Source organism: Sus scrofa, chromosome 8, assembly GCF_054392235.1.
Source record: "Sus scrofa isolate SSC_HxYL_T2T_F1_AM1 chromosome 8, Sscrofa_HxYL_maternal_Yorkshire_Landrace_v2.0, whole genome shotgun sequence".
In the NCBI taxonomy this organism is placed as follows: domain Eukaryota; kingdom Metazoa; phylum Chordata; class Mammalia; order Artiodactyla; family Suidae; genus Sus; species Sus scrofa.
Window position 1 is genome coordinate 43,116,922 of NC_139390.1, and position 19,087 is coordinate 43,136,008.

Genomic DNA, 19,087 nt, shown 5'->3' on the forward strand with positions numbered 1-19,087 from the left:
ACCCCAGAAGTCGTTAGAAGGAGGAGGTGATGGTGACCCTTTCCTTCCAGACCACAACCTTACGTGCACCCTCTATTTGTTCAGGGACTCAAAGCAAAAATAAAGGAAAATGTTGCTCCGAATTGCATGCAGTCCTAAGACTAGGACTCAGAAGGCTGCCTAGTCCGGACCTCTTTAGAAACACCCCCTCCCCACCCTGTGGCTCCGGCCCTCTTCCGGCCCCGCCTCTGTCACTGAGCAAGCAAAGGCCAGCCCCACCCACTTCCGAGTGGCGGGGGAACGGTCAATCACTGCAGGAAGGCCTCGCAGTGCATCCCGGGACCTCCGCTCAGGCGCGGGATCTTAGTCCCACCGGCCCTCGAGGCTTCTGGCCCTTGGGCCTGGGGGCTGAGCCATTGGAGGTGAGTGGGTGTCAGGCGGAAGGGCGCGGGGTTTAGGTGATCCGGGCCTTGTGTCATTTCCCTGGGTCTCCCCAGACTGTGGGGTCCGAGGTGGGATCGGCGCTAGGTGAGTGAGATAGTGCCCTGGCCCACAGTTTGGGAATCGCTGTTCCATGTAGGAAAAGGGCGGAGGGGAGGCTGGCCAGGCGATCCTACACTGCCTGCCTTGCTGGGCCTGTTCAGCTTTGTTTTCTGCAGACCACAGGCCTCAGGCCTGCAGCGTCGACTGGAAAACAGAAACTGGGCATGTGGCCCTGCAGACTTCCCAGGTATTTAGGATGCAAGCTGAAGTTGGAGAGTTACCTTCTGAACGTAATAAAGGAGCAATAGAGGGTTTTTTGGTTGGAAGATAATCCTAGTAGAAAATGCATTTCATACTGGGAGAGACGTGGGTAGCTTGAATTGGGTCGGTAGCAGTGCCTGCCAAGCTGGTTCTGTGCACTTCCTGGTTGGTTTATTTAATGACCTGATTCTGACACATCGGGCAGCCTGGTTTGCTGGTATGCTTGGGAAAAGGGGGCGCAGCAACAGCTGGAGTGCTTGAGTGCCTTGTCAGTTTCCTTGCATTGTACTAGAATCCTTTTAAAATATATCCATTCTGGAGAGCCCGACGTGGCGTAGTGGTTAATGAACCCGACTAGTATCCATGAGGATGCGGGTTCCATCCCTGGCCTTGCACAGTGGGTTAGGGATTCAGTGTCGCTGTGGCTGTGGCTTTGGCTTTGAGAAGGTTGGTGGCTACAGCCCCAGCCTGGGAACCTCCATGTGCCACGGGTACAGCCCTGAAAACAACTACAACAAAATACAACCTTTCCTAAAAGTATTATTTTTTTCTTCCTGTTATGCTCTGCCATTTACTAGCTGTGTGAAATTGGCCAAGACTTTTTTTTTTTTTAAATTCCTTTTTGAGGCCTTACCCCAGGTATATGGAAGTTCCTATGCTAGGTGTCACATCTGAGCTGAGCTGCCGTCCTGAAGCACAGCCACAGCAGCATGGGATTCAAGCCACTTCTGCCCCCTGCGTCATAGCTCATGCCAATGTTGAACCCTTAACCCACTGAGGGAGGCCAAGGACCGAGGCCACATCCTCATGGGTACTAGTTGGGTTAGTTAGAGCTGAGCCACAATGGGGACTCAAGGGCATGGTTTTTATATACATATATATATATATATTTTAATTATTTGTTTATAAATTTATTTTGCTCTTTAGGGCTGCACCGTCAGTATATGGAAGTTCTGAGGCTAGGGGTCAAATCGGTGCTACATACAGCTGCCGGCCTCATCCACAGCCAAAGCCACCCAGGATCGGAGCCATGTCTGATCTACACCACAGCTCATGGAAACACCAGATCCTTAATCCACTGAGCAAGGCCAGGGATAGAATCTGGAACCTCATGGTTCCTAGTTGGATTCCTTTATTTGTTTCTGCTGTGCCACCACGGGAACTCCCATTGCAAGACTTTTAAATCTTCCAACAGCCTTCATTTTCTAATCTCTGACCACTCTCTGCAACCTCCCCCCAAGACCCATTTATTCCCCATCTCCCTTGGACTACTCACAGGTACCCATTTGAAAGTATTAAGCTTTGGGAGTCAGTGAAGACTTAGTCCATATTATAACAAGTTTGTTGGTGGGTAGGGAAATTACCTTTAAAGAACTGTGTAAGTTAGTGCTTTGTGCTTGTCACTGAGGATGTAGGCAGCTTTTAGGTTAAATATCAGTGCTTTTTTGTTTTTTTCTTGCTAAGAGTTTTGAGGTGCTTTTTGTTTTGTTTAGGCATGTGTAAGTTCCCAGGGATGGAAGCTGCACCACAGGGATGGAATGGATGGAAGGGATGGAAGCTGCACCACAGCAGTGACCTGAGCCACAGCATTGAAAATGCTGGATGCTTAGGCCACCTGGGAATTCCAGCTTTTGAGATTTCTATGAGATAGTCTTAAGTTTTATTGTCAATGTGTTAAATGCCAGGCGATATGACATGTGCCCTCCATTCTTTTTTTTTTTTTTTTTTTTTTTTGTCTTTTTGCCTTTTCTAGGGTCGCTCCTGTGGCACATGGAGGTTCCCAGGCAAGGGGACTAATCAGAGCTGTAGCCTTGGGCCTATGCGGAGTAACAGCAATGCAGGATCCGAGCCGCATCTGCAACCTACGTGACAGCTCACGGCAATGCCAGACCCTTAACCCACTGAGCAAGGCCAGGGACCGAACCCGCAACCTCATGGTTCCTAGTCAGATGCATTAACCACTGCACCACGATGGGATCTCCTGCCCTCCATTCTTGAGAACCAAATCTCAGAAGTTAATCTGGCAAGGACATCTAGCTAGTTAAGTGGGCCACTTGGATGCAGACCTAGTCTGTCAGGTATTGCTACCTCTCAATTTGTGTTTTGTCTGTTCTCACTGACAAAACTCACTAATGCTGGGGTGAATAATCCCTTGCTTTTCCCCTTACACTTTTTTGGACTATGTCATCAAAAGTGAATAAATGTGAACCTATCAAATATGACAGAGAAGGTACTTTGAGATGGAAGCAGAGGGAAGCCTAGGGTGCAGAGGGCTTATGAAGGGGCAGTAGGCAGTATAGTTGAGTGATACTTGTCTTTTGGCTTTCTAAATGAAGGTCTTCCGACCAAGTAGAAATTTTTAATTTTATAAAGTCCACAGTGTTCCTCATTTTTCTTCCTGGTCTGCCTTTTTGTGTTGTGTGCGAAAACTGAAAGCTCATGAGCACCATGTCCCAACCTAAGCTCATGGTGATTTTCTTCTGTATAGTATACTTTTAATAGTTTTGCATTGAAAGTTGTCTGTGAGTGCTTGTGAGTGAATTGGGTGTAAGTTGTAAAGTTGTGCCTGTGTTCATTTCATGCCAGATGGTTGCTGAAGAATCATTTCTTAACTCTTTTGGGAGAAGTTGTGGGATATTGTCTCCTTGGCAGTGTGATTATCTAAAGTGGAAGGGATTCATGTGTTGTGCCAAGAGGGGGTGCTGTGTCCAGTGACTCTGAGGAGGGGGCATGGCCTACACTTCCCACAGAGGGGAGGTGGGGTCAGGGGCTGGGAGGGGGCGAGCCCTCCTCTGTGACCCAGGGTGCCTTCAGGGGCCTGGTGGGTGAGGCTCTGCAGGCAGCTAGGAGGGGTTGTGTCTACTCTGGCTCCCCCTGGGCTCCAGCTGGAACCGGTGGCCCCCCTCTCTGCTATCAAAGCTCCATCATCTTTGGATTCACGGGGGTTTTGGCTTCAGGACCTCAGGGGGCTGTGTCTGTGCAGACAGGAGCTGGTTTGCTCACAACCGAGGTGACCCTGGGAGGACAATGTGAGGAGAACTGGGAAAATGTGGGGAGATCTTCCTGGGTGGGACTGACTGCCAAGGGTGTCTGTCTTCAGAGGACACAAGAGGGGCTCCATGTGGAAAACTGGGTTTTTGGTTGGATTTGTGTGTGGTAGAGATAGTGTGTGGTAGGTGGAGGCCAGGTTTCCCAGCACCCTTCCCAGTGGAGACTGTCCTTCCCCTGTGATGTGTCCTTGTCCCCTTGTGTGAAGTTAGCTGACCCAGCAGTGGGGGGTTTAGTTCTGACTCTCTGGTGTTCCTCTGGTCTGGGCACCTGTTTTGCTGCCCGTGTCACCCTGTGTTGGTGACTGAAGCTTCACCGTATAGTGTGAAGTCAGGGTGAGAGATGGCTCCAGCCTGTTCTCCTCTCTGAGGATCCCTTTGGCTCTTTTGGGTTTCACACAAAGAATAGAAGCTGTTTCTATGATGGAAACAGTTTCAAGCTCCTGATCTCTGAAGATGGAGGCTCCCTTACCTGCAAGCAGGTGGTTATAAGGGAAACAATTTTGTGAATCCCTGTGGCCCTGGGAAGGAAGGAGACGAAAAGGGCTAAGGACTCTGGGTCATTTTGGAAGGATTCTTAGAGCAAAACTTCATACAGCCTTGATTGGATCCCATTACCAGTATTAAGAAATAGCATCATGTGTGTGCTCCAAAAACTCTGTCTCTTGGTCCTCCGGGAGCATCAGTGTTGTTTCATTAACAGCTCCAGATGATTGTAAGGTGAGGCCAAGGACGTGAGCATGTGAGCTCCTGCATATGTTTGTGTGTGTTCCAAGCAAGCTTTAGCCCAAAGAGAGGCAAGAGAGTCTGCCCCATAGGGCTTTTGAAGGGAAAAGTCAGTGCGGCCCCCATACCCTATGTGAGCCGAATGTTGGGACATCTGTATGGGGATGAACACATGTATCCAAGCAGGAACAATCTCACTTTGTTCTCCATGTAGGAAGGGACTGTTCCTGAATCTTTTCTGAGACAAAGTGAGGAGAGTTTGGCCTTTTCAACATTTCAAAGTTGGCCTTGGTCTTACAGCTTGTGGGTGTGGTGGGCACAGGGGAGATAGCTTTTGCCTATGATGGTGTATTCTCAAGATGCTGATGTGATTCGTCCACACAGTACCGATGAGAAAGTGACGCAGAGCTGGAGGAAGAAGAGGAGGAAATGGCAGCTTCTCAGGTAACCGTCCTGTCCTAGGTTGGAGTCTGTGTCTGCTTTTCCTCCTGAAATGCCATGAATTGAGAATGTGAGAATCATGAATTCTCTCCTTCTGATATTCTTGCCTGGTGAGGTTGTTCTCAAATACCTTTTTCTTGTACACTGAGTCATGATCAGCTCTTAAAAAGGCTGTCACTCTGCCCCAGAGCCTTTTTACCCTTGTCTGCATCCAGGCTCCCTGTTCAACCTGAATTGCCATGAATCATTACCTGTCAAGGGTTGAAATTATTCCCTTGGTGAGACCTCAACATGGGAAGGCATTGGTAACCAAGCTCCCCTTGGAATGGGTTCCATGTTGTGGTTTGAGGGAAGCCAGTGAAAACGTATTGATTATTTTACATCTGGATGCAACATATTCTATTTGGAATGAGATTAAGAAAATGCAGAAATAAACAGGGTGACCTTAGTAGGCTTGAATCCCTCATAAGATTCCAAGGGAACAAAAATCTCAGAGACTGTTCTCCATGTTGTTACAAAGGGCTGACTCTTAATGAAGTAGTAGGAAGACAGAATATGGGAGGTTTATACAATATGGGAAGTTTATGGTTTGAAATTTGTGTAAAATTAGACTAACATTTTTCATAATTCCCATGTTGATGTCTCAGATTGAGAAGATGATTTCCTTGTTTTGGCAAGTAATGCCCAAGCAATGATAATATGTCCTTTTTTTGTGTGCTTTGGTCACCTGCTATGCATTTATCCTATTAACACCTGATCTTTATTGCTTTGGGTGCTTTCTTTGAGATTCCAGCACTAAGACCTTCATGTAATTTTCCACTTCAAAAGGGTCTTGGAAATATTTAGTAAGTGGTATGGAGAAGCCATCTCAGTCAATGTGGAAATGCCATATCTTTTTAGTTTCTCTTTCCTTGATGCTGGTTTTGAACTATGAACTCTCAACTGAGTTGAGTAGAGGTTGTACCTTTTGTAAGTGGAGGTTGTCATCAGTCAAGCCTAGGTTCTGATAGTTTTCATTATACTCCACACACACACACCCATTATAAATGTAATCTTCACTTGTTTTCTTCCAAAGGATTCTACTAGTAAAATATATTCAGTCGTATTCAGTTCCTAACACATAGCTCAGCACAAAGTATAAAGATTTTCACACTAAGAAATGATTGAAAATGATAGTACGAATTTATATCATTCATATGGTCTCACCCTACCATATTATGAGTGTCATTTAGAAAGTCAGTTTATCAAATTTACTTACATATGATCTTGATGTCACTGACATGGGTATTTTCCTCTGTGTCTCCTTTAATATGTACTAAGTGCCCATTGAAATGTACAGTCTGTGTGCATGAAATGTCAACAGTATTTGATCCACATTGTCTGGATTCCATTATTCTTCCAGCTAAAGAAAGTGCTATAAGCATACATGAGGGTTGTCGTTATGTGTTTTTCAATGTTCTCTTGAGATGAATTTTAGTTTATGGGAGTCAAACCCATACTCTCAAGTTTCTTGACAGTTTCACAAAATAAAAAGTGGAATAGTAATATTTTTCTTAAATATTTATGTGATGTGTTCACTACTTTTTAAAAATGTTCAGTATACAGTACGTAGTAAATGGACAAAACCAATGGTACTGTTATGCTTATTATTCTATTAAATGCATAAAATCCATAAACACTTTCAGTTCCAAGTTAACCGTGAATTCTTACCTTTCCTTCCTATGTCTGTGGTATTGAATTGTGGCTCATGAATCAGAGTATCATTAGTAGCATCATTAGCTAAACACGAGCTTGTTATAAAGTAGACCCATAGGCCCCATCCCAGAATGCCTGCATGAGAATCAGTTTTTTTTAAAAATTTTTTTTATTTTATTTATTTTTTTATTTTCTTTTCCCACTGTACAGCTAGGGGGTCAGGTTATCCTTACATGTATACATTACAATTACAGTTTTTCACCCACCCTTTCTTATGTTGCAACATGAGTATCTAGACATAGTTCTCGAGAATCAGTTTTGACAGTATCTCCAGTGTACTTACCAAGTCATTCAAAAGTAAAAGTTCTATATCTACCTCACTGTGGATTTTCCCTCTGAGATATACACACATTTTACCTAGTATAAACACTCAAAAATGCTTGTGTCTGTGCAGATATCATCATTTTCTAATTACTGTTCCATGAAGTTCACTTTGTATAGCTGTTTTATGGATCATGTGTCATCCCCTTTAAGGGAGGTAGAAATATGGTAGAGAATACTACTGTTTCAAATATATATTATTGAATGTTTCAAGACATTAAAAACATTCAAAGCATTTCTTTTGACTTGCTGCTTTCATCTTGAGTCACATAATGACCTCAGCTTTGGCCCATGGTATGTGCCCTTTCCATTTCAGAGCCTTCTGACAGTCAAGGATGTGGCCATCGATTTCTTTCCAGAGGAGTGGGAATGTCTGGACCTCGGTCAACGGGACTTGTACAGAGATGTGATGATAGAGATCTATAGGCACCTGGTCTCCTTGGGTGAGGACCCCTTCCTTCCAGAATTCCTTTTCTCCCCACTGGGTGTGGGATCCTGCATTTGCAGGATGTCTCTGCCATTTTCTTGACCACACAAGAGATTTTCAGACCCCACCATTTTAGGAGTAATTGAGAGTTGGTGGGTGCAGGTAGAAAGGCTTCATAATGAGGCACCCTCGTTCTAACCGAACTCCTTGAGGTAATCTGCCTCCTTCACTTTAGATTATTTGCAGTTGTGGAAGTTCACATGTATAAAAGAGTGCTGCCTCCCTCTTAAAATCAACTTTGTACCCTTCACTTTTGACTCAGTAGTACTTAGACGGGGAACAGAGGAACCGATTTTTACCTGTCACTTAGGGTCTGAAATGTGCTTTGAAAAGGAAGTATTTCAGGAACTTAATGCCTAGAATATTTTACCATTCCACAGTGCCATCTCTTTCACCTGAGTCCAATCCTAGATTGGATATTGGTGAATCTCTAGGAAAACGTATGTTTTTCTTTCCAATGAACAGAGTATGTTATCTCTATGCCAGACCTGGTTCGCCTGTTAGAGCAAAAGAAAGATCCCTGGGATGTGAAGGGAATGGAGACAGTAGCCATACAGCCAGGTATGTATGCATGGATGAAGCAGATGACACAGGAACCTTACAATAGGCTTTGGGAAGATGTGCTTCAATGGCACTGATTTTTGAGAAACATGGGTTTATTTTGGTCACTGTCTTAGAGTGACATCTGCTGCATAAATCTGTGTTCCGTAGTTGTCCATGTGTTTTCCTTCACCATTGAGGATTCTCACATCCACATGGAGAGCCAGAACCCTGGTCTTGACCTGTGAGGACCTGAATGTCCTGGCTGTTGTTTTACTATTTTTTTTTTCTACCTCTTTTAGGGCTACACCCAGTGCACATGGAAGTTCCCAGGCTAAGGGTCAAATCAGAGCTGTAGCTGCCAGCCTACACTGCATCCATAGCAATTTGGGATCCGAGCTGAGTTCGTGACCTAAACCACACCTCTTGGAAACACCACATCCTTAGCCCACTGAGCGGGGCTAGGGATTGAATCCATGTCCTCATGTATACTAGTCAGATTCATTTCTGTTGAGCCATGGCAGGAACTCCCACCTGGCTCTTTTTCCATTGGTTTTGTGTCCTAGGAAAGGCTGTGCACATTTCTGAGTAACTCTTTGTTAAGGTCTTTTTTCACGCTCTGTTACTTCATCTAATCAGAAGTGAGTGAGGAGAGTCGTGGAAACACTGGAATTTGCTGCCAACATTCTAGGAGAAGTGGGGACAGATAGTGTATGTTTTCTGCTTTCAAATGTCCAATCCCATGGAACCTTGGAACATGACCCTAGAAAGTTCAGACTAAGTAACTGTATCAAAGCATAATTCACCTTCCTAAATGTACCCTCGAATTTACTTCATTATATCCTTAGTTTGGTAGGAACTAACATGCAACATGTTACGTGTATTTTACCCTTATCAGTGCTATAAGGGAATATGTCTAATTACTCATAGAATTCTTCAGTAAATTAATGCATAGTGGAATACAGATTATACCCCACAATCATTAAAAGTCTTCATTCTTCTTTGATTCCTGAAGAACCATCCTTTTCTAAATGTGTCCTTTTTAACCTGAAGCTTCTCAGGAGTATGTTCTGTGTTTTCACTTTTGGATGAGTTTTATATCAAAATCACCCATAATAGTAGAGTTGAAGTATCAACTATAACACATTCCAAATAGCACATATTTGGTTAGAAGTCAATCAGATAATTGGTCATCACACCGTATCTATGAAAATGTTTGGTTCATAAATATAAGATTGCTTCAAGCAGAAAGTATTCTTTTTTTTTTTTAATCTTTTTCTGAAGTACCTGTTGTGGCTCAGTGCATTAAGAACTCAATGTACGGAGTTCCCCTTGTGGCAGAGTGGAAACAAATCTGACTAGTACCCATGAGCATTTGGGTTCATCCCTGACCTGACTCTGATTTGACCCCTAGCCTGGGAACTTCCATATGCCTTGAGTGAGGTCCTGAAAACAGAAAAAGAACCCTATAGAGTGTCCCCGAGGATGCTGGTTTTTCCCTGGGCTCTCTCAGTGGGTTAAATATCTGGCACTGACACAAGCTGTTTAGGTAGCACGTGCAGCTTGAATCTATATTGCCAACATTTGCAGCTCTGATTCTCCCCCAGCCCAGAAACGTCCTTACATTGCACGTGTGTCCCAAAAAAGAAAAAAAAATCTATTTCCTTCAAGGTGTCATGAATCATGGTATATTTCATTTCAAACATTCATTCTATAAGTATATGATTCTTTGCATATGTTACGACTTTCATGTTGTTCCTTCGTATATAAAGAAGGTTTTGTTTCTAGTCTAAAGAATGCATTACAACCTTTATATTTTTGTATCTATTACAGCACTCTATCTGTAATGAATTTCTTAAATTTTTCTTTGTCATTTAACTCCTTATTCATTGAAATTTTTAGTTGAGATTTATATGACCAACTATAACCCATATATTGTGAAATTCTGCCTGCAACACATGCCACTGCCTCAGAGTATTTGCTTTTTTTCATTTTAAAAAATGTTATTAGAATATGGTTGCTCTACAAGGTTATAATATTTTCTGCTGTACATGATAGTGATTTATACATATTCACACATCCATTCTTTTCCAGATTATTCTCCTTTATAGAGTATCACAGAATATTGGATAGAGTTCCCTGTGCTATATAGCAGGTCCTGGTTAGCCAGTTTTTCCACATATCACAGTGTGTATATGTCAATCCTCATCCTCCAATCTAGTCCTTCTCCCACTTGTCCTCTTTGGTAACCATAAGTGTGTTTTCAAAGTCTGTGTATCTGTTGCTGTTCTGCAAATATGTTCATTTGTCTACTTTAAGATTCCACATGTAAGTGATATCCTATGATATTTGTCTTTTGCTGTCTAACTTCACTTAGTATGGTAATCTGCGGGTCCATCCATGTTACTTCACATGGCATTGTTTCAGTCTTTTTTTATTGGTGAGTAATATTCCATTGTATATATTCATCACACTCCTTTGTCAGTGGACATTTAGGTTGCTTCCATGTCTTGGTAATTGTAAATAGTGCTGCAAAGAATATTGGGGTGCATGTATCTTTTTGAATTAAGGTTTTGTCTGGGTAGATGCCCAGAAGGTGGATTACTAGATCATATAGTAGTTCTGTTTTTCATTTTTTGGGGAAGCTGCATACTGTTTTCCATAGTGGTTGTACCAATTGAAATTCCCACCAACAGCGCTGGAGGGTTTTCTTTTCTTTCACCCTCTCCAGCATTTAATGTTTGTAGTCTTTTTGATGATGGCCATTCTGGCTGGTGTAAGGTGGTACCTCATAGTAGTTTTGATTTGTATTTCTCTAATAACAGCAGTGTTGAACATTTTGTGTATTTTTTTGGCCATCTGTATATCTTATTTGGAGAAATGTCTATTTAGATCCTCCCACGTTAGGGATGTTTCCAGCTTTTGCCTCTTCAGATATTTTCTCTGGTCCTTTCTCTCCCTCTTCAACTCCTATTACCCCTGTAATGGGTATATTGGTGCATTGCATGTTGTCCCACAGTTCTCTTAGACTATCCTCATTTCTTTTCCTTCTGCTTCCTTTATTCCATTGTACATCAGTGATTTACAGCAGTCTGTCTTCCACCTTCCTTATTCATTCTGCTGCCTGCTGTATTCTGCTCTTGGTTCCTTCTTGTGAATTTTTTATTTTGGTTATCATGTAGTTCATGTCTGTTTGTTTATTCTTTAAATCTATTTCTTTGTTAAATATGTCTTGTAATTTATCCATCTTTGCCCCCAGTTTTTTTCTGAGATCTTGGATCATCTTTACTATTATTACTCTAATTTTTTTTTCTTTTAGGGCCATACCCATGGCATATAGAAGTTCCTAGACTAGGGGTCCACTCAAAGCCATAGCTGGCTACCTACACCACAGCTCCTAACAACGCTGGATCCTTAAGCCACTGAGCAATGCCAGGGATTGAACCCGTGTCCTCACGGATACTAGTCAGATTCCTTCCTGCTGAGGCACAATGGGAACCCCCTCATTATGCTAAAGTATTTTTAATGTAGGTTGCTTGCCTCCACTTCACTAAGCTGTTTTTCTGGGTTTTTGTCTTTTCCTTCATCTGGCACATGTTTCTCTGTTACTTCATTTTGTGTAGCTTTCTGTGTGATGTCTTTTTGGAAGGCTACATGGTTGTAACCTTTCTTGCTTCTGGAGTGGGCAACTTTGTGGGTGAAGTTGATACAGGGGGTTGTGGCAGGCTTCCTGGTGGAAGGGACTAGTTCCTGCCCATGGGTAGGTGGATGTGAGTCTTGTTCCTCTGGGTGTGATTAGAAAGGTGGCTGTGTCCCGAGAGGACTTTGGGCAGCCTATTTTCTACTGGGTTCCAATCCTGTTTGTTGTTGGCCTTGGGGCTTCTCAGCCTTGGTGGATGGGGCCAGAGTTTTCAAAAGATGTGGTGTCCAGGGGAGCTCACAACTATGATTATTCTCTGGGCCCTCCAGCTCCAATGTCCTGGCCTTACACTAAGCCACAGCTGATCCCTGCTTTGCCAGGAGACCCTCCAAAAGCCACGAGTATAGTTCTGACACAGATTCTTATGGGGTCCCTGCTTTGTCCTGGGACCCAGTGCACATGAAAAGCTTTGTGTGCCCTGCAAGAGTAGAGTCTTTCTTTTCCCCAGACCTGTGGTACTCCTGTGCTTTCAGTGTCAAATTGCCTGGGGACTTTTATTCCAAATACCAGATTTCTGGGCTGGGAATCTGATAGGGTTTGGGAACTCCTGTTGGAGAGCCTCTGCAATATAGTGATTTTCCAGTCTATGAGATGCCTCCCTGGTGGGCTCATATTGATAAAGCTCCTCTACTGCCATCTTGATGTTGCCTCTTCTTTGTCTTTGTGTGTAGGATATGTTTTTTGGTATCTTCCAGTCTATCTTGTTGATGATTGTTCAGCAGTGAGTTGTTATTTTGGTGTTTCTGTGAAAAGAGGTGAGTTTGAGGCTTTCTACTCCACCTTCTTATATCTGAATTTGTGAAACATTTCCTTTTTATAGATGTGTAGTCCCTGTTCAACGTGAGAATTATTTAGACAGATTACTTTTATAGTGCATGCATATGCTGTGTTCAGGTTCCTCGGCAACTAATTGTCTTATTTTTGCTTCACAGTTCTTAAACAATTGCTTCCTTTTCTAGGACAAGTTTACCAAAATCAGTTCATTTTCATTTGTCTTCCTGGTATATTAAGAATGTAAATGACAATTTTCAACTCAGTAAACTGAAGACAATATGATGTTGTATTCAAATTGGAAAGTCCGATCTGTGTATTGCCAGTAAAAATTTGTTTTTGAATGATTACCCCTCCATTGTTCATTCTTTCTGTAATTTCTTTGTTTTTCTTGGTTAATGGTCAGTGTCATAGTTTGTCTTTATGAGTGCTTATGGAAAGCGTCTAAATCATGCCTCCATTTGTTGAGGAATTTATATTTCTTGTGTGAGAAGAACTTTTGAATTGGACGTAATTATTGACATGTTTATGATTTTGTCAATGTTAGGTATTGATGCATTTTTAATTCTTTTGGAAAAAGTAGCAAAAAAATACCTTTTTTTTTTTTTTGTTTGTTTGTTTTTTTGCTATTTCTTGGGCCGCTCCCGTGGCATATGGAGGTTCCCAGGCTAGGGGTCAAATTGGAGCTGTAGCCACAAGCATACGCCAGAGCCACAGCAACGCGGGATCCGAGCTGCGTCTGCAACCTACACCACAGCTCACGGCAACGCTGGATTGTTAACCCACTGAGCAAGGGCAGGGACAGAACCCGCAACCTCATGGTTCCTAGTCAGATTCGTTAACCACTGCGCCACCACGGGAACTCCAAAAAATACCATGTTAAGTATTTGAATTTTACAGTTTCATTTATTATTTATATTTGCATGTTTGTGCTACTGAACTGCTGAAGTTTTCGTCTTGAGAAGCAGACTCAGTACTCGTTGCTCAACCACCTTCTTGTTTCCCTCAATTCCATTCTGAAGGTTGCCTTTAACCCAATGGATTGTTTCCTCAGATGTACCCAGGTTTTTCCATGTGATCTCATTTCATTTAAATCTTCTGCTTTTGGAAATTAAGGCCTTGTCCACTGCATCACGGGCAAATATTTGCTGCCATTCCATAGGTTGTCTTCTCTTCTTTTTGAGAATACCTTTTATTGAAGTATAGGAAATTTTAGAAATTGTGGTAGTTTCAGGTATATAGCAAAATATGTCCTTTATACACATGCACATACCTTTTCCTTTTTGGGCTCTTTGTCCATCTAAGTTATCACACAAGACTGAGTAGATTACCCTGTACTATAGAGTAGGCCATTGCTACCTCTCTTGTTTATGTATAGTAGTGTTTGTATGTCTTTCCCAATGCCCTGATTCATCTGCCTCCCGCCCATTTCCCATTTGGTCATGATAGATTTGGTTTCAGAATCATTGGGTAATTTCTTTTTTGTACATTCTAGTGTATCATTTCTATACATCTCCATATATTAGCGATCTCATGTGATATTTGTTCTCTTCTGTCCGACTTCATCTACTATGATAATTTTTATGTCCATCCATGTTGCTTCAAATGGCCTTGTATTTTATGGGTGAATAATAATAGTCCTCTGTATGTTTGTATCACATTTTCTTTATCCATTCTTCTGTTGATGAGCATTTAATTTGCTTCCATGTCTTACCTATTGTAGACAGTGCTGCCCTGAATATTGGGGTGCATGTATGTTTTCAAATTACAGTTTTCTCCAGATAGTTGGCCAGAACTGGAATTGCTGGATCATATGGTAATTCTATATTTAGTTTTCGAAGGCACCTCCGTACTATTCTCCATAGTGGTTTGACTAGCTTACATTCCCTGCAAGAGTGTAGGAGGTTTCCCTTTGTTTGACACCTATTCCAGCATTTACTATTTGCAGACTTTTTGATGATGGCCATTCTGACTGGTATGAGGCAATAAGTCTTTGGATTTTTTTTAAGTTTTTATTTTTTTTTAAATTTTGACTGCCATGTTTGCAACATATGGAAGTGTCTGGGCTAGACTCTGAAGTGAAGCTGTACTGCAGCACAGGATTTCAACCACATCTGTGACCTGTGGTGCAGCTTACACATCACCGGATCCCAAACTAACTTCCTGAAGCCGGGAATCAAACTAACATCTTCAGGGGGACAACTTTTTGATTCCTTGACCCACGGAGCCACAACAGGATCTTCTCCTTTAATTTTGATTTGCATTTCTCTCATCATTAGTGGTGTTGGCCATCTTTTCATTTGCTTTTTGCCCTTCTGTCTGTCTTTGGAAAAGTTTTTTTAGAATTGAGTACCATTTTCTAATTAGGTTGTTTGTTTTTTGGTATAAACCTGTATGAGATGTTTGAATAATTTGGAAAGCTCTTTTTTATTGGTTGTATCATTGGCAAGGATTTTCTCCCAGTCTGTGGGTTGTCTTTTCTTTTAGTGTATGTTTTCCTTTCCTGTACAAAAGCTTTGTAGCTGACTTAGGTTCCATTTCTGTATTTTTGTTTTTCCTTTCATTCCTCTAAGAGGTGGGTTAAAAAGCTTATTTGCTGCAATTTATGGCGGAGGTTTTTCTGCCTACATTTTCCTCTAAGAGTTTTATAGTATGTGGTCTTATGATTACATGTTTAACCCATTTGGAGTGTATTTTTGTGGATGGTGTTAGAGAGTGTACTAATATCACTTTTTTACATGTAGTTGTCCAGCATCACTTATTGAAGGTACTATATTTTATCCATTGTATACTGTTGTCTCTCATATCATAGATTAGTTGTGCCTAGGTGCATGGGTTTCCGATCCACTGACCTATACTTCTGTTTTGGTGCCAATACCATCCTGTTTTAATCAGTGTAGCTTTGTAGTAAAGACTGAAGCCAGGGATCCTGATTTCTCCAGCTTAATTTTCCTTTCTCTCGATGGCTTTGACGATTCAGAATGTTTTGTGTTATCATATACATTTTGAAACATTTTCTTCTACTTCTGAGAAAAATGCCATTGTTAATTTAAAAGGGATGGGTACTGACTCTGTAGATGTACTTGGGTAGTATAGTTCTTTGGAAAATGTTGATTCTTCCAACCCAAAGTGTGGTAGAGCTTACAGTCTGTTTGTGTTATCCTTGTTGCCCTTCATCAGTATCTTGTAGTTTTGAGAGTATAGACATTTTTCCTCTTTAGGTAGATACATTTCCAGATATTTTTTCTCTTTGATGGGATGGTAAATGCAGTTGTTTCCTTAATAAGATCTTTTATCTTGAATTGTAAGTGCCTAGGAATGGAAGCAATTTCTGTGTATTATTTTTGTATTCTTCATTGTTACCATATTTATTGATCAGCTCTAACAGTTTTCTGGAATGTATTGGATTTTCTATGTATCACGTCATCTGCACAGTGACATTTGTCCTTCTTCTTTTCTAATTCAGATTCCTTTTCTTTCTTTCTTTTTTTTTTTTTTTTTTCATCTGAATGACATGACTAGGACATCCAAAACCATGTTGAGTCACAGGGGTGAGACTGGACCTCCTTGTCATGTTCCCAATCTTAGTGGAAATGTTTTCATCTTTTCTTTTTTTTTTAATTTATTTTTTATTGTTATTTCCCCCAACACACTTATTTTTTTTTGTACTGTACAGCATGGGGACCCAGTTATACATATATTTATACATAATTTTTTCTCCCTTTTTTGTGCTGTGTTTTAAGTATCTAGACATAGTTGTCAGTGTTCATCTTTTCACCGCTGAGAATTATGTTAGCTATGTGGTCCACATATATGTCTTTTCTGATGTAGAGGTAACTTCCCTCTGTGCCCACGTTCTGGAGAGTTTTTATCAGAACTTTGTATTGAATGTTGTCAAAAGCTTTTTCAGCATCTACTGACTTGATCATAGTTATTATTCTTCACTTGGTTTATGTGGTTTATATCATTTACTTAATTGCACAGACCGAAGAATCCTTGCATACCATAGATGAACCCCACTTCATCATGTTGTAACATCTTTTGTTTTGTTTTGTTTTGTTTTTTTGCCTTTTCTAGGGCCGCTCCAGCAGCATATGGAGGTTCCCAGGCTAGGGGGTCAAATCGGAGCTGTAGCCGCTGGCCTACACTAGAGCCACAGCAATGCAGGATCCGAGCTGCGTCTGCAACCTATACCACAGCTCATGGCAACACAAGATCCTTAACCCACTGAGCAAGGCCAGGGATTGAACGCACAACCTCATGGTTCCTAGTCAGATTCGTTAACCACTGTGCCACAACAGGAACTCTTGTTGTATAATCTTTTAAATGTATCATTGGATTCTGTCTGCCAATATTGTGTTGAGGAGTTTTGCATCTCTGCTGATCTGTGATACTGGTCTGTCATTTTCTTTATTGTGGTATGTTTGTCTGGTTTTGGTATCAAGATGATGTTGGCCTCATAGAATGAGCTTGGGAGTGTTCCTTCCTCTGCAATTTTTTGGGAAGAGTTTCAGAAGGATATGTGTTACCACATCTCTGAATATTTGGCCTCTGATAGATTTGGCCTGTGAAGCCATGTGGTCCTAGCCTTTTTTTGTGTGGTAATTTTTGTAATTACAGTACTTGTCATTTCAATGTCAGAACTCATGACTGGTCAGTTCATCTTTTCTGTTTTCTTCCTGGTTCAGTCTTAGAAGCCTGTGGCTTTCTAAGTAAGTGTTTGTCCATTTTCTTCTAGGTTGTCCATTTTATTCGCATATAGTGACCTGTAGTAATCTCTTAGGATCATTTGTATTTCTGTGATGTCCTTCATAAATTCTCCCTTTTTATTTCTGATTTTACTGATTTGAACCCTCTCCCTTTTTTTCTTGATGAATGTAGTTACAAGTTTATCAATTTTTATTAATCTTTTCAAAAAAGTCACCTTTCAGTTTCATTTATTTGCTTCTGTTTTCTTTCTCTCCTTGATTTCTGCTCTGATCTTTCTGATTGCTTTCCTTCACTAACTTTGGGGTTTTGGGTTCTTCTTTCCCTAGTAGCCTGAAGTGTATGATGAGGTTGTAAAATTTGTGTTTTTCTTGTTTCTTGAGGTAGGGTTGTATTGCCTTAACCTTCCCTCCTAGAGCTGCTTTTGCTGTGTCCCATAGCTTTTGGAAGGTTGTGTCTTCATTGCCGTTTGTGTCCAGGTATTTTTTGTTTCTTCAGTGATCCATTGTTCAGCCTTCACATGTTTCAGTTGTGTTTTGTTTTGTTTGTTTGTTGCAGTCTTTCTCTTGCAGTTGATTTCTAGTCTCATCAAGTAGTGGTGAAATAAAATGCTTGATATGATTTCAGTTTTCTTGAATTTCCTGCGGCTTTATTTGTAGCCCAAGGTATGAATTCTCCTGGACATTTTCTCCTGGGCACTTGAGAAGAAAGTGCATTCATGTGCTTTCAGATGAAATGTTCTATAGGTGTAAACTAAGACTCTGTTGTCTTTTGTATCATTTAATGCATGTGTTTCTTGATTTTTCTGTCTGGATGATCTGTCCATTGCTGAAAGAGGGCACTGAAGTCCCCCACTATTGTGTTATTTTTGATTTCTCATTTTATGAATGTGAACATTTACCTTATATATTGCAATGCCCCTGTGTTGGTTGCAAATATAGATTTGTCCCTTGATTATTAGGTAATGTCCTTCTAGTCCCCCGTAATATTCTTAATTTTTGAGTCTTTTTTGCTCCTCCTGCTTTCTTTTGGTTTTCCTTTGCATAGAATGTTTTCTTTCATTCCTTCATTTTCAGTCTGCATGTGTCCCTAAATCTGAAGTTGGTTTCTTGTAGATGGTAAAAACATGGGTCTGGTTTTGTATCCATTCAGCCAGTCTATATCTTTTGATTGGAGCATTTCATCCATTTGTGTTCAGGAGAATATCAATGTGTATATAGTTATTGCCATTTATAAACTATTTTGGATCTGGATTTATTGGTCTCTTTTTCTTCTCTTGTTCCATTCTCTTGTGATTTGCTGACTTTTTAATGTTGTATTTGAATTCGATTTGTTATGTGTGTGTCTATTACAGTTTTTGTCTTGCTGTCTCCTCACAACCAACCCCAGTCCTCTCTCTGGATTTGACCTCAGAAGCCTGAATCGCAGCACCCTTCTCTGGCTCACCTCAGAAGCTCAGCATATCTGGCTGTGGTCTGCTGGGCAGCAGTACCAAGGATCCCTGCAGGTCGTTCTCCCGTTTGCCCTCTATAAACAGTTGCTACAATCTCCTGAGACTCCAGAGCTCCTTCTCTGTCCCAGCTGGTCTCTTCCAGTGAGGGGCCCTGCCTGCGTGCAGAAACCTTTCATCTTTCACAGTTCTCCCCAGTGGGGGCTCTACTCCCATCGTGAGTCTTTTCTGTCTCTCTCTCTTTCTTTTTTCATAGCCAGGTCTGTGGAGATTTTCTTTCCCATTTAGAAATTGGAGGTCATCTGACAGCATTCAGTGGATGTTCTGTGATCACTGTGGAGATCATCGTGGTTGTATTTTTGATACATTTGGCAGAGAAAGCATGTTCCATTTCCTGCTTCACCATCTTGCCCCCAACC

The 19,087-nt window shown here is 41.4% G+C and overlaps 1 protein-coding gene across 5 annotated transcripts in view; it reads left to right on the forward strand.

Annotated features, from left to right (window-relative positions):
• The first annotated feature begins 260 nt into the window (after positions 1-260).
• The window catches only part of LOC102162630 (zinc finger protein 736-like), a 31,540-nt gene continuing 12,713 nt past the window's right edge, over positions 261-19,087 (forward strand). For 3 of the 5 annotated variants that reach the window (XR_014812510.1, XR_014812509.1, XM_084972112.1), the window contains exons 1-3: positions 261-401; positions 4,881-4,940; positions 7,330-7,456. Coding sequence is in view for 2 of the 5 variants with exons in the window: in XM_084972112.1 (XP_084828238.1) it covers positions 4,926-4,940; positions 7,330-7,456 (142 nt within the window). In the remaining 3 variants the exon portion in view is untranslated. Of the gene's footprint in view, positions 402-4,880; positions 4,941-7,329; positions 7,457-7,965; positions 8,062-19,087 lie in introns of all 5 variants that reach the window. The other 2 variants (XR_014812508.1, XM_021101276.2) reach the window with 1 other exon arrangement.